At 38.4% G+C, this 14710-nt stretch overlaps 1 protein-coding gene and 1 long non-coding RNA gene across 3 annotated transcripts in view; one reads left to right on the top strand and one right to left on the bottom strand.

The window, feature by feature from the left end:
* The window catches only part of FAT4 (FAT atypical cadherin 4), a 174986-nt gene extending 164217 nt beyond the window's left edge, over window positions 1-10769 (top strand). Inside the window, exons 16-17 of the mRNA XM_043486767.1 lie at window positions 2396-2657; window positions 5057-10769. Coding sequence (XP_043342702.1) covers window positions 2396-2657; window positions 5057-6921 — 2127 coding nt within the window. The 3' untranslated portion in view covers window positions 6922-10769. The remainder of the gene's footprint in view (window positions 1-2395; window positions 2658-5056) is intronic.
* LOC122452997 overlaps window positions 230-14710 on the bottom strand; it is a 139692-nt gene continuing 125211 nt past the window's right edge. For both annotated transcript variants that reach the window (XR_006272900.1, XR_006272899.1), the window contains exon 3: window positions 230-342. This is a non-coding gene — a long non-coding RNA (uncharacterized LOC122452997). The remainder of the gene's footprint in view (window positions 343-14710) is intronic.

The following is a 14710-nucleotide window of genomic DNA, read 5'->3' as shown; positions in this document are numbered from 1 at the left end:
AAAGCAGGAGACCGGCATATTCTTACAAGAAACGTTTTTATATGCATGGAGAGGCTTTGACATTGAGGTCTGTGCATTATCTGTTCAACTTCTTCCAAGTCCTCGTGCCATTTAAATGACATATGAAATATTTCTGTATGTTATCTCTTTAAGCCAAGAGATACAAAAACAATGTGCTTGGAGAAATCAGAGACAGAATATTTTCCTTCCTCAAGGAAGAAGCTGAATGTCAGGATCCGTTTTTGCCACCATAAAAATCTTGCATTTCCAACAGAACAGCAGCATGCAGCCTCTCCAGATTTTGTTACGTTGGTAGCAAGCACTTGGAGATTTCTTTTCTTCCTGAAGGGAAATTGAATCAAAATAATGACTAATGCAGGCCATTCACATTTCCTTTGTATGAAAATTTTGAAAGGTAGCTTTTCAGAGATTAGGGGGTTTGGCAGGTAGAGTAAATAGATTAAAAAAAAAAAAAAAACCAAAAAACAGTGATTAAAGAGAACTGAACAGACAGGAACAGAGTAACTGTTGTAAGCAGGCAAGTTACTTGGATGACAGGAATACGATCTGCTTATCCGGGCGAGGAAACTAGTTAGAATGTACTGTTACTTATCAATTAGCTTATCAGTGACCACGGGTCCTGGTTTTCTTCTTTCTTTTTTGGCTCAGTTTCTGACAGTTGCTTTCTATCTCTCTTTCTTTCTTTATTCAGATTAAAAAAATAAAAAAGAAAGAAACTAAGGAGAGAAAAATTCAGAGAGAAAAACAAAAGAAAAGCATTCTTATGTATCATGGGTTTTACACTGTATTTAAAGTGTTTCACATAGCTCTCTTCTTTCCCCTCACTTGGTTTATCTCCTTATTTGGAAATGCAATAATGCAAGGCGATGGACTTTGTATCTAGTCCAAATCATTTTGGTTTGGGTATTTAGTTGGTTTGTTTTTGTTTTGAAGTAAGGCCAGGTATGCCGTACAGACTTGGGATGATTCCAAGCTCTTTAGAGTCAAAAATAAATAAATAAATGAGCAAGTCAATCTATGAATAAGTAAAACCAAGCAAAAAATGTACATGATATTTTGACGACTAGGGTGGATAGAAGAGTTAGGTAGAGTATTATTGGGGAGAGGTAGAATATGAAGACTGTTGTAATGGAAACATAGATTCTTTTTCATCCTACTCCACACATAGTGTGTTCCATGGACTTTTTCATCAGAAATTGGTCAAATGAAAGTATGACAGGGTGTGATCAATTAGGAGAGAAACATGAAGCTTTGGAAAGCTTCTTTCCAAAAAGGACCCTGGCTAGAACCTAAGATGAATTACTATAATTCCTGTGTGTTTCATGAGATTTTGTCCATTTGATGACATTACTGTCATTTAACCACAATTTTCTTTTTTTTTGTCCTGGGTTCAGTACTGGAATATATTATTATCTGGAAACAGCTTTAATAGAATATTACATTATGAATAACGTATGTAAATGTGTTAGGCATATTTTCCACAAAGTAAAAATGAATTCATTTTTAGTTCTACCAGATGTGTTTGTTGCATGTAGAAATAGCAGTTGATCTGAGGGACAAAATAAACGGATCCATCCTTTCATTCCCGTCATTTGATTCTCAGTGCCACTTTATCCCCTGGCAGTAGTGTCGGGATTATGCTCTTTTCATCCTGCTTATAAATTATTTCATTTTCTAAGTGTCTACTTAGAAAACTGGAGACCTGCGAGCTGGAAACTGGAGTAGGAGCTTCCTGTTACCCGATGTTCTAGTGGGCAAAGTAAAAGAAACCAAATATCCCTTAGATAAATATTAAAAGACAGCCAAAATAAAGACTTGCCCAGACACCTCATTATTAAGCATGATTTTTTAAAAAATAAAATTCCACTGTGTAATAGATGACAGGTAAAACAATGTATTTATGTTTTTTACTTTTCCAACTAAGCTTCATTTTTAATTAAGCACTGATTTCTCTTTTTGGATATAGTTTTAATATTTTTTCATAGCTGTAGGCCATTTACTAAACAAGTTTTTTAACTTGCAATTGCCATTAAAATATAAGTAATCATAAATAGATGTGATTTATCTATCCTAAGGGGAGTATTTACCCTATTACTATCTCGCTTGTGTTCTGGAAAATGAATATATACATCTTGAAAAACTAGTTATAAATATAATAATACCTTGAAAACTATTAAATGTGAACCTATTAAATGTGAAGGTATATGTTACTTAAAATTGTAAAGGCAATATAAGTAAATATACTTTCACAGAAGCATTTTCCTCAAGTATTCTCTCTTCTTTAAGTTGAGCAGTGTCTTAGTTTCTTTATACTCCTGCTTTTGTTCAAGCATATCATAGTTTAATTCTACATTATTTTTAATGTATTTTACAGATTAAGAATGGCAAAGTACATTTTACATCGGATGCTGGAATTGCGGGCAAGGTGGAGAGAAATATTCCTGAAGTCTATGTTGCTGATGGCCACTGGCATACTTTCCTAATTGGGAAAAATGGAACAGCCACAGTGTTGTCCGTTGACAGAATTCATAACAGAGACATCATTCACCCTACTCAGGATTTTGGTGGCCTGGACGTGCTCACTATATCTCTTGGAGGAATTCCTCCCAATCAAGCTCATCGAGATGCTCAAACAGGTAAATGCTTGTGCTGAGTGGAGGCCCAAAAGAAAGGTAAAATTGTTCCTATAAAAGTAGCTAGATGCCTGATAACATCCTTTAGGAATACTCCCTGGAGAAGGGAATGAAAACCCACTCCAGCATTCTCACCTGGAGAATTCCATGGACAGAGGAACCTGGCGGGCTACAGTCCATGGGGTTGCAGAGTTGGATATGACTGAGTGACTGACACGTTCACTTTTACTTTTCAAGACCATCATAAATATCTTTAGAAGGTTAGTAATAAATTATTGGTTGTAACTTTCTTTAGCCATTTTCTACCAAGTTCATAATTCAGTCCAGGCTGTTTTGATCCTTTCCTTGTGCACTAAACATTTATTTGTACATTCATTCATTTACTCATCCATTTGTGCATTCACACAACAGATATTTACAGAGCCCTGTAGGTACTTGGCATGAACTACAATGGTGGACTCTTTCCATAGAATGCATGGTCCTATAAGGGAGACAAACATCAATGAAATCATTACACAAGGAAATATATTATTTTAACCTAGGATAAATGATGTAAGGAAGAACATAAAATTCTAAGAGATTGCCAAAAATAGAGAAAGGGAGACTTCTCTGGAAACTGACATGAAAATGAGGATGGGAGGGAATGAAAAGTTAATTTATACCGATGAGAATGGAAGGGGGAAAAATAGATTGTCAGGATCATAGAACCCACAACATTGAGGACTGATATCACAAATCAAAGATGAAGTTGGAGAATGACAGGTCTTCTAGACCATGTGGCAATCTTGATCTCATTCTTGGAACAGTGAGAAGTTAATCACAGGAGTACCACAATTACTGAAAAATACCTGAAAGTTAATCATAGGAGTATCAAAATTAGATATTCAGTGATATTAAAGATCCTTTGGGCTACACTCTGGAAAGTGCATGGGAACAGGACAAGAGGGGACTTGCATAAATTAGCTGGAAGATACTGCAGTGATCTAGCCACTGTATTTTGTGAGGATTGACTATGTGGTGGCAGGAGATTTAAAAGAAGGGGATAAGGAATAATATCAGGAATGAAAGTCAAATAAAATGTTAATGATTTGATAAAATTCAGAGAGGTTTTTGACCTTCCAACTAGAAGAGTAGTGCCACTACAAGAGAAAACTGCAGAATGGTGCAAAAATAAGCACATCTATGGGGAACATCAAGATTTTGGTTTGGGGTTCTCTGAGTTTGGAGCACCTTGAGAAAGGCCTTTGGGTAGATGGGCTGGAAATCCAGAGTAGACCAGTTGGAGATACATCTTTAGGAGTTACTAGTGTTAAGCAGGTAACTGAAGCACTGGGCATGGATGTGATAACCAAATGTGAGTGTGTGGACTGAAAAGAAAGCCTAAGGCCTTACCTTGAGTAACTCTGAGTCAGTGGTTGTTTAGAAGAAAATGAGACTTTAAAGGGGACTAATTCATAGAAAGAAAACTAGGAGTGTAGGAACAAAAGCAGATGTCCCAGGAGCTTATGGAAATGGGATGGAAGTGACACCAGGGTGGAATGATGCATCAAATAAAAGGAAAATTGAAAAAATGCATGACAGAGTAACATAGTCAAAGCATAAAAGTTAAAGCCTACATCATAATTAGTTCTTACATATTTAACTTGTTTTAGAATATGGATGCTAATTCACTTAAATGTTGTAAGAAAATAAGCCAATGTAAATCACACCCTTTTGTTAGTGGCAAGATATATATAGCACACAAATATTTGTCTAATAAAGTCTTTCTCAAACATTTTTTTAAAAAAATCACCATCCCCTAAAGAGCTGTTTTAGACCTTGTTTTCTGATCCCTACCATCACTACTGTATGAAATGTTAATGCTACAGGTATATTCTATATCCGCCCTTTGGAAGCCCACAAGCCCTGGTAATGGCTAAGATTTTTCTTTTGTTCCTCAAGAACTTATGCTCAGCTCCTTGGGAGCAATATCACCTCCATTAAAACCGCAAGAGCTAATGATTGAAGTTATTGGCCTATTTTGGTTTTTTTAAAGTATTTTTAAATTAAAATTTATTTTTATGTAATTCTTTGTATATAAACTATAAAAATAAAATCAATAGATGACTGAATGAGAGGAGAGATAAAATGAAAACTCAGCCTGTTCGAGCCCTTCATAAATCTTCAAAAGAGCAGGATCCCATCAATCTACTCCACCTTTTGGTCATGGCAGTCTTACACATCTTGCTAACTTACATTGTAACAGGCTCAGATTTATTGCCTTACAGTTGGAGGATGGCTGTGAGGTTGTGGTTTCTCAACTCTCATGATGTGATGGCAAAGCTTCCCTTTGCCAGGTGAATGGAGCCTTTTCAGCGTTTGGTTTCCCTACAACACGTTACAGCTCCTTCTTGCCCCTGCAGGGTTTGATGGCTGCATCGCTTCGATGCTGTACGGTGGAGAGAGCCTTCCTTTCAGTGGCAAACACAGCCTGGCCTCCATTTCTAAGACGGATCCCTCTGTGAAGATTGGCTGCCGCGGCCCGAACATCTGTGCCAGCAACCCGTGCTGGGGAGACCTGCTTTGCGTCAACCAGTGGTTCGCGTACAAGTGCGTGCCCCCCGGGGACTGCGCCTCCCACCCGTGCCAGAACGGCGGCAGCTGCGAGCCAGGCCTGCACTCCGGCTTCACCTGCGGCTGCCCGGAGTCACACACAGGGAGGACATGCGAGATGGTGGTGGCCTGTCTCGGCGTCTCCTGTCCTCCGGGGAGGGTGTGCAAGGCTGGGAGCCCCGGAGGCCACATCTGTGTCCTGAGTTCGGGCCCCGAGGAGATCTCCCTGCCCCTGTGGGCCGTGCCCGCCATCGTGGGCAGCTGCGCTACCGTCCTGGCCCTCCTGGTCTTGAGCCTGATCCTATGTAATCAGTGCAGGGGCAAGAAGGCCAACAGTCCCAAAGAGGAGAAGAAGCCGAAGGAGAAGAAGAAAAAGGGAAGTGAGAATGTTGCTTTCGATGACCCAGACAACATCCCTCCCTATGGGGAGGACATGACCGTGAGGAAACAGCCCGAAGGGAACCCGAAGCCAGACATCATTGAGAGGGAAAACCCCTACCTTATCTACGATGAGACTGATCTTCCCCACAACTCAGAAACCATCCCCAGTGCCCCTCTGGCTTCACCCGAGCAGGAAATAGAGCATTACGACATCGACAATGCCAGCAGCATCGCCCCTTCGGACGCCGACATCATCCAACACTACAAGCAATTCCGTAGCCACACCCCCAAATTTTCCATCCAGAGGCACAGCCCCCTGGGCTTCGCCAGGCAGTCCCCCATGCCCTTGGGAGCCAGCAGCTTGACCTACCAGCCTTCCTACAGTCAAGGTCTGAGATCCAGTTCCCTTAGTCACTCGGCCTGCCCGACTCCCAACCCTCTGTCCCGACACAGTCCAGCCCCTTTCTCCAAGTCCTCCACTTTCTACAGGAACAGCCCAGCGAGGGAACTGCATCTCCCTATGAGGGAGGGAAACACTTTGGAGGTGCATGGTGACGCGTGCCAGCCCGGCATCTTCAACTACGCCACGAGGCTGGGAAGGAGAGGCAAGAGTCCTCAGGCCGTGGCGTCGCATGGCTCTAGACCGGGGAGTCGCCTGAAGCAGCCCACTGGGCAGGTGCCCCTGGAATCTTCTCCTCCAGTAGGGCTCTCCATTGAAGAGGTGGAGAGGCTCAACACGCCTCGGCCCAGAAACCCAAGTATCTGCAGTGCAGATCACGGGAGGTCTTCTTCAGAAGAGGACTGCAGAAGGCCCCTGTCCAGAACGCGGAATCCAGCAGATGGCATCCCGGCTCCAGAATCTTCTTCTGATAGTGACTCGCACGAGTCTTTCACTTGCTCAGAAATGGAGTATGACAGGGAAAAGCCCATGGTATATACTTCCAGGATGCCCAAATTATCTCAAGTCAATGAATCGGATGCAGATGATGAGGATAATTATGGAGCCAGACTGAAGCCTAGAAGGTACCACGGCCGCAGGGCTGAGGGGGGACCCGTGGGCACACAGGCAGCAACACCGGGGGTTGCTGACAACACACTGCCCTTGAAGCTTGGGCAGCAAGCAGGGAATTTCAACTGGGACAACCTTTTGAACTGGGGCCCTGGTTTCGGCCATTATGTAGATGTTTTTAAAGATTTGGCATCTCTTCCAGAAAAAGCAGCAGCTAATGAAGAAGGCAAGTGTGGCACAACTAAGCCAGCCCCCAAAGATGGGGAGGCAGAACAGTATGTGTGAACTCTGTGTACTGGCGTTACAAAAAATGTAAAAAAAAAAAACCAAGAAACAGACCATGGTAAGGTTGCCCACTAGGGTGGGTCACGTTTGCAAAAGAGGCCAGTAGGGACTGGTTGTTGGAGGGAAAGTTAAAAATAATAACCACAATGCTGCTGAAACAGACTCAAAACAACTCTTTTAATTTAAATATGCTTGGTTAAATTTCTTTTCCTGCATGCATCGTATTTTGTAACTAGTTATGTGGCATGCAGCATTTGGAAAGTTTTTTTTGTTTTTTTTCGTTATTTACCGGTGTTTGATTTGTGACTTTTGAAATGAATACGGTTGCTGAAATGAACTCGTGCTTTCACCGTGGGGTATGTGTATTGTTTCCATTGTATTATTATTGTTATGTTTTGCATTGCAAGATCCTTGAGGTTTAACCCATCTTTGTAAAGTGTAGAAAGAGCCCCCCTCTCCTGAAATGAAAGACTAAGTATTAACACTTTTCAGAATTATAGATTCCGTATTCAATGTTGCTCTGAAATGTCTGAATAATTGAATGTTTTTCATGACAGTGGGTACTAAAATTAAGTCATTTTGTTCAGCACTTTAGGACTTTATTTTTTACAAAGTTTTGTTAAAAATTCTGAAACGTTTTTGTAAACAGTCTTGGTCTTCTGACTTTCATCAGGCTTCCACTTGGAACAAAATGATTGCATGCTGTCACCAGGACACTGCCGCTCTCCTGTAAGGAATGAGGTCCTAGCAGCACTTCTCAGAGACATTTTTTAAAGTTATTTATTGAAAAATATTCTATTGCTTTTAAAATTTTAAAGAATTGACCTAAAGAAAGCCTACGATTGGACTTAGTTTTCAACCATTTAACATTTATCCCAAGTACCCAGTTTTTATAATTTATATAAAGTCAAATTTCAACATGTCTTACTTTCTGTCATTTTGTAGATCCTTTTTTTTTTTTTTAATACCATGTAAAAACTTTCCTTTTTTTACACCGAAGCTGTGTTTTTGATACTGATATTTTCCTATGCTGAATATTTTTCTTACTTTCAGGGAAGGTAAGAAAATACTTTTTTTACATTTGTTACTTATGTAACGTTCATATTTTTCACAGTTTGATATTTGTAACATACTGTATGCTTTCTACTTTTAAATGCCAACAATAGAATTAAAATATTTATTTAAAATACTTTGCATTCATAGAGTAATTTTAATTTTTCATTTTCCCAGACTCTTTCCATGCCCAATTGAGAAAAGTCCTCACTTGTCAATAGGGTATGGCAAGCTCAATGATATATGGGCAACATCATTTTCTTTTAAAAAACATGAATATGGATGATTGCCAGAACAGATATTTTAAGGTTGCTTTCGTGCATTCCTACCTGTCAGAGTTCTTGGACTTCCCTAGAGCATAATGAGTCTAGACTAAGTTGGGTCTTAGGGGACTGACTTTGTTATGAACCTGGTTTAAGCATTCTGGCAATAAATGCTTGGAAGTTCCCAGTAGAGCATGTTCACTAAAGGCCAGCTTTCAGCCAGGCTTATAATAATAGGAGAGGCAATGAATAAAAGCTAATTATGGAAAAATGTCTGGGTCTCATTTTCTCCAAGGATTCAACTCCAAATTTTCTATACCCAGTGGTGCTTAGGAAGAATGACAGTGAAAACTCTGCTTATGCATACCTGTCTTTAATTTATTGATCACTCTGCTCCATAAATTCTAAACAAATTTTACATGCTATCTTAGCCAAGACAAACCCCTATTTTCACATAGTCCACCCAAGAGTGAAACAATCCAGGTGAAGAGACTAGCCCAGAACAAACCCATGGGTGTATAAATAGCTGTATCTGAAGTAACAGGACTTCTGCAAATTACGTCACAACCTCAGAACTTTTTATAATTAAATACCTGTCCCATACCTAATATTTACTGAGAATATTATCCTCTCCCACTGACTGTCTCTTACTGAATAGAAATTTTAACAATCTGTAAAAGTTTTTAGTATATAAAATATGGAAAAACCTTTAGTAAATAAAATAATTTAATAATAACAGATTGAGATATGTACCAGAATTATTTTGTTTTTTAATAATGTTGAGATGATTATTTTTGCTTCAAGTAGAAAATAAAATGTGGGTATAACCTAAATTATAATATTCATGTAACATGATTTAGGGACTGAGTGTAAGATGTTAATCTAATTTGGGGCAATTTTTTGTCACCTGGGATGAGCCAACATGTTTTAGTATTTGCCTATGAATTTTAGTATTATGAATTTATGCACGAAATATGGGAACATGTTGATTGCTTTGCATAACTCAAAACAGGATACATTTTTTTCCCCAAGAAGCTCTGAAGCATCTCAATGTCCTCAAGGATATAAACTCTATAATTGAGAACAGAGCAAAAAGTAAAATGATAAACATGATTATAGCTGAGAGTTAAGGGTGAGGAATCTTTTGCCAAGATTCTGTATTCTAATTCTCTAAGAATTCTTTGTGAGATAGAGAATTACTATTCCCTTGATTAATCAATCCCAGTTTCTGCGTAAAACAGGATTTTTATCGGAAAATTTCTAGTCTTTCATCCTTCTTTAAATGTTTTCCATTGAAGCAAGAACAATACTTACACTGTATTATAAAACAAATCAGAAATGTATGGAATGAAATTTTCACTCAAATGAATGCTTACTGAAATAATGAAGTGGCATAACATTATTCTAGTGAAATGGGATTGAAGACAAATTGACAGGGTAACATGCATGCATGCTAAGTTGCTTCAGTTATGTCTGACTCTTTGCGACCCCATGGACTGTAGCCCACCAGGCTCCTCTCTCCATGGGATTCTCCAGGCAAGAATACTGGAGTGGGTTGCCATGGCCTCTTCCAGGGGATCTTTCTGAGCCAGGGATTGAACTCGCATCTCTTATTGTCTCCTGCTTTGGCAGGTAGATTCTTTACCACTAGTGCCATCTGGAAAGCCCTGTCAAGGTAACAGTCCTCACAAATTAATCATTAGTGGTGACCTGCTTCACAATAAATCCACACCTTCAGAATGTTAATCCAGCTCCGCAAGGGTATATTGGATTGCCTGGAATACAGTCACTCTCTGGGACTCTTCCTGCATGTCTGTTGTAAAGAAAACATTGCTTTCTTTCAGGTGCAAACAGAAAATACCTTAGTGAGCTTGTGGCCGGGAAAGGCAGCTTGGGGTTACTCAGCCACAAGCTTAGATTGGTGACGCTGTGTAGGACTCTAGTCACTCAGCTCTCAAGGAGGACATTGCTATTACTGTCAAGATCATTTCCGAAATTCCCTAAGTTAGCTGATTTCAGTGATCACTTGTTCAGATACGTTCAAGACATTTGAGGAAAACAGCACCAGAAGGGACTGGAACACAACTTCTGCCTCCCATGTTGCTCTTAAAATCTTTACCCACGTGAAGGGTGATGAGATTAACTGACTTAAACTATTGAAAGCTATGGTCTTTATAAATATTTTATTTATAAGAAAAAGCAAACTATATCACCCTGTGACTTTATTACTTCCAGAAAACCCATCTAAGAAATCACTATGTTCATGCAAATGCTTTTTTATTTACTTGAATTCAACATTATGATAAAATTAATGTGTAAAATGTGAAAATGGTTCCTAAATTTTGAATCAATAATTCAGCAATGCACTTTTCCTTTTTCCATTATTTTATGTCATAGATTCAATTTGAAAAGGACTAACATTCCAAGATGACTAAATTTACATTCCCCTTAGGGAAAATAAGCCTAGAAATGAAATGTCTTTTGGCATATATTTATTAGAGCTTTCAGTGTGAAATAAAATATTAAAGTCTATGATTAATCTAGTATGTATTCCTTAAAGATATTTTGGGTGTAATGTCACATCATTAGTAATTTATATGGTTACCACTACTGAGCCATCCAGCAGTTTTATAATTCAGGATTTTCACTTATTATTAATAAGGTGAAAGGCACTAGGCTCTAATAAATTTTGGTGCTTACAATTTTCATACATACAGATGAATATCAATGATTCAATTCTAACATGACCTATGCATCTATGATAATCACTGCAAACAAAAATACTTTAGACCAAAGACCATGGACTACAGCATTCTCTGTCAACAAAGAAACAGAGATATAAAGAAGTTCAATGTCCTGGGTGAATTCATTTAATCACAAACAATATTAAGTTTTCTCTACATGTCAGGCAGTCTTCTAGATCATGGGGTGAAACAAGAAAGAAACCAGACAAAGAACATAATGATGGAACATAACGTTTTATTAGATGGAGCTAGAAACCCATCAATAAATGGCAAATGTAGCGATAATTATGTAGTGTGATGTCTAGAGGAGACAAATGCTTGCATGCCAACTAAAGCAGCACAAGGACTAGATGTTGACATGGGGCTGTGCATGCTATTTCATTTTACTTGGCCCTGCTGTGAGGCTTGTAGAATCTTAGTTCCCTGACCAGGGATTGAACCCCAGGCCCTCAGGAGTTAAAGCATGGAGTCTTGACCACTGGACCACCAAGGGATTCCGGCACACTCTTTTAAATGGGTTGGTCAGGGAGGGCCTTTCTGGGGAGGTTGCATTTGAGCAGAGTGCTTAATGAAGCAGAAAAGCAAGCTATGGACACATGTGGGCGATGCTGTTGCAGACAGAGGCAGTGGTATGGGGAATCCCCAGTAGGAGATCATTCCATGTTCAAGGAACAGTCAGAGAGTCACTGAGGGCAGACCATTGTCAACACATCAACAAAGGCTGCAGCACAGAAACCTTAGAGTCGAATGGATGTGAGGGTAAAGAGTAAGAATGATAATTCAGAACAGGCCCAGAGACAGAATGGTTGTTGAAGCAAACCTTCATTTGTGTATCTTCTCTTGCCAAATAAGTGCATCTCTAAATGCGAAGCAAACCCTGAGAATGTGGGGATGTGCTCACTCTGCATTGATGTCTAAGATGCAAAAGACAAAAGGAGAGATGTTTTTAATTGAGATGAATTTCTGTGCTAACACTGATTGATTCATCTGATCCTCCATGACCAATCCAAACCGGTAGGCATATTAATAGGAGGCATATTAAGATATACAATAGTAAAGTAACCTATTTCTTTCCTGCTGAGGCATTGATATATCTGAAGTATATAATATTTACTGACTAGAAGGCTGTATAAATTTTAATTTTAAAAATTGACTTCTATTTTTACACAGGGAGTAATTTATGAGGGAAATATTTCAAGTGGGAGAAGATAGATTTATATCAGTGGGAAATAATGGCAAATGAGATATCTATAAGACAGGACAATAAATCTATGCCTAAATTTTAGGCAACTAAAGCTTGTCCAAATATCTTATAATGAGTCTTTGATCATAATGAGTGTAGTTAACCTCCATCTTCACATTATTAATAAACTTATTTCAAAGTTTGTTAGAATTTTAAAAAGGATCCAAGTTGAGTGTAGTGAACCAGGATTAAGATATAAAGATGTACTCTTGGCATTTAGTGGAAACACTCTCGGAAGTTTTTTATGTACCTATGACATATGTGTACGTATGTTATAATTATGTTAGAATTCACATAGACGATTGTGACAAATGTGTAAACTGGCATCATACAGGTAACTTAAGGACCCTTTGTATCTCTTAAAAGAATATGCTGAATGGATGGACAGATTCGTCAAATCCTCATATGTCATGTGATACATTCAAGGTAGAAATACTTGCGAGAGAATCTCCATATCTGAAGATATATAATGAAAATTAAAAGACCCGCAGAATATTTAAAAACACACTGTACAAAGGGACACAACTTCCATGTGATCCATTTGAATACTTACAATTTTATTAGTTTATGAATCATGTTGCCAGAGTCCCAAATCAGCTTGCAAAGTACAAAGTGCAGTCATCATGGTCTTCTGGCAGAAAGTTGGAATCTTAATCTGTGTACCATTCTAGCCCAAATAAAATAACCACCAATGTACAAAGTTCTTTGGCAACGTCAATGAGTTCCCTGTTTCAAATTGAAACCATATTGTGTGTGGTACAGATGTTGATCAAAATAAGGCTCTGTTTTGCCACAGCAGTCTGCTCACTGAAGTCATCCTTTCCTTATTCTATTTGCAGTCTTAGATCAGAATGCTACAGAGAGCAGAGCTATTAGTGCTTGATTTCAATATCGAAAAGTAAGACACCTAGGGAAATATCCCTTTAGGAAACAGTGCAAGACAATAAGTGCAGCATAGCCTACTCCAAAAATGTGTAAATTCTTTTAGAGCTATGAGTCTGAAGATGTCATGTACTGAATCTGGGGTAATGCTCATCAGAAAGTCAGATGATAAGATGGACTCTCCATGGAACATGGCTTTGGATAAACAGAGAATGAAAAAATGGCTGCCCTCTTTGGCTTTGGGAGAACTGTCATCATGAAGCTTGATTTGATGATCTCTACTAACAGGAAACCATTCATGTCTTTAACATATTTCTTCCAACTGATGCAAAAGGCTTGTGATTGCACGTGCTGCACACACTGATACATGGATCTGGAGAGTGAATCAAAACCAGGATCTTTTTTTTTTTTCTTTTAAGTTTTATAGATAGCGATTATAGAATAGTGTTTCCTGCAAGAGAGTGGTTTGGACTGTCAGTATTATAAGACAGAAAAAGTACGTTCACATTTAAAGCTCTCTTAATTTATGCAGCTTCAGATCAAGAACAGAATGAGTCCAAAAAATGTTCAAGAAATTTTGAAGTGGCAAAGTCAATTATCCATAATTTATAGGCAGCTTATTATCCAAATTAAAGCACAGTTCTTGGCCACTCTGCATTTAATGGGCCCTTCTAAATAGATATTTGCGGGACATCAAATTAAAGTATAACTACTCCCTATAAATTAGTCAGTAAGTGGGTCTTAGTAATGCATACAAAAATTTGTTTAGTATTGTATGCCAAGGACTAGAAAGAAACTGGTGAATAACAATGACTTTTGCCTTCAAGAGGCTTGTGATTTTTGGTGACTCTACTCTCCTTTCCCAAAATACTTTAAAATTTGCATAGTTCTGTTTTCAAAGAATTATTTCAATATGCACAAAGACGTTTCCATTTGTACTCAGGTGTGCTTTACATACATTTTTTTTGACAACTGATATCATCAATAACCTTCTAGGGACTTCCCTGTCGGTCCAGTGGTTAAGACTTGCTTTCCAACACAGGGTACACAGGTTAGATCCCTAGTCAGGGAACTAAGATTCCACACAGCCTCCCAGCCGAAAAAAGAAAAAAGCAACAAAAAAAACAGAACATAAAACAGAAACAATATTGTAACATATTTAATAAAGAGCTTACAAATGGTCCATATCAAAAAAAAATCATAAAATTATTTTTAAAATAACCTTCTAAACTTTGGTGATCTGCATTTTCAAAAGTAACAAAATAATAGGTTTACTGAGTTTTTAAGAACACAAGTTCTTGAACTAAGGAAATCTGCTGACATTTTTCAGCAGTTCCTTCATTGTCTAATTATGTAAGACTTAGTTAAAATTCCTGGCCTTTGAAAGCTTTTGCTCTGAACTAACCATTATCAACTTTGTCTTATCCTTTACCACTTATTTTGAAACTGGTTCATTTGGTTTCAGGATTATACTTTTTCACAGAATTTGGTGTCATCCATCCTCAGCAAAATGTAGGTTATCTAGATTCACCATGTTTTGCTGAGTTTATGGTAAATAAGGCTGAAGTATAATTTGGGTAAAATGACTGAATAATTACCTCTGA

The sequence above is a fragment of the Cervus canadensis genome, chromosome 1, assembly GCF_019320065.1.
Source record: "Cervus canadensis isolate Bull #8, Minnesota chromosome 1, ASM1932006v1, whole genome shotgun sequence".
Taxonomy (NCBI): Eukaryota; Metazoa; Chordata; class Mammalia; order Artiodactyla; family Cervidae; genus Cervus; species Cervus canadensis.
Note: the sequence above shows the minus strand (reverse complement) of the source record. Positions and strands in the feature narration are given on the sequence as shown.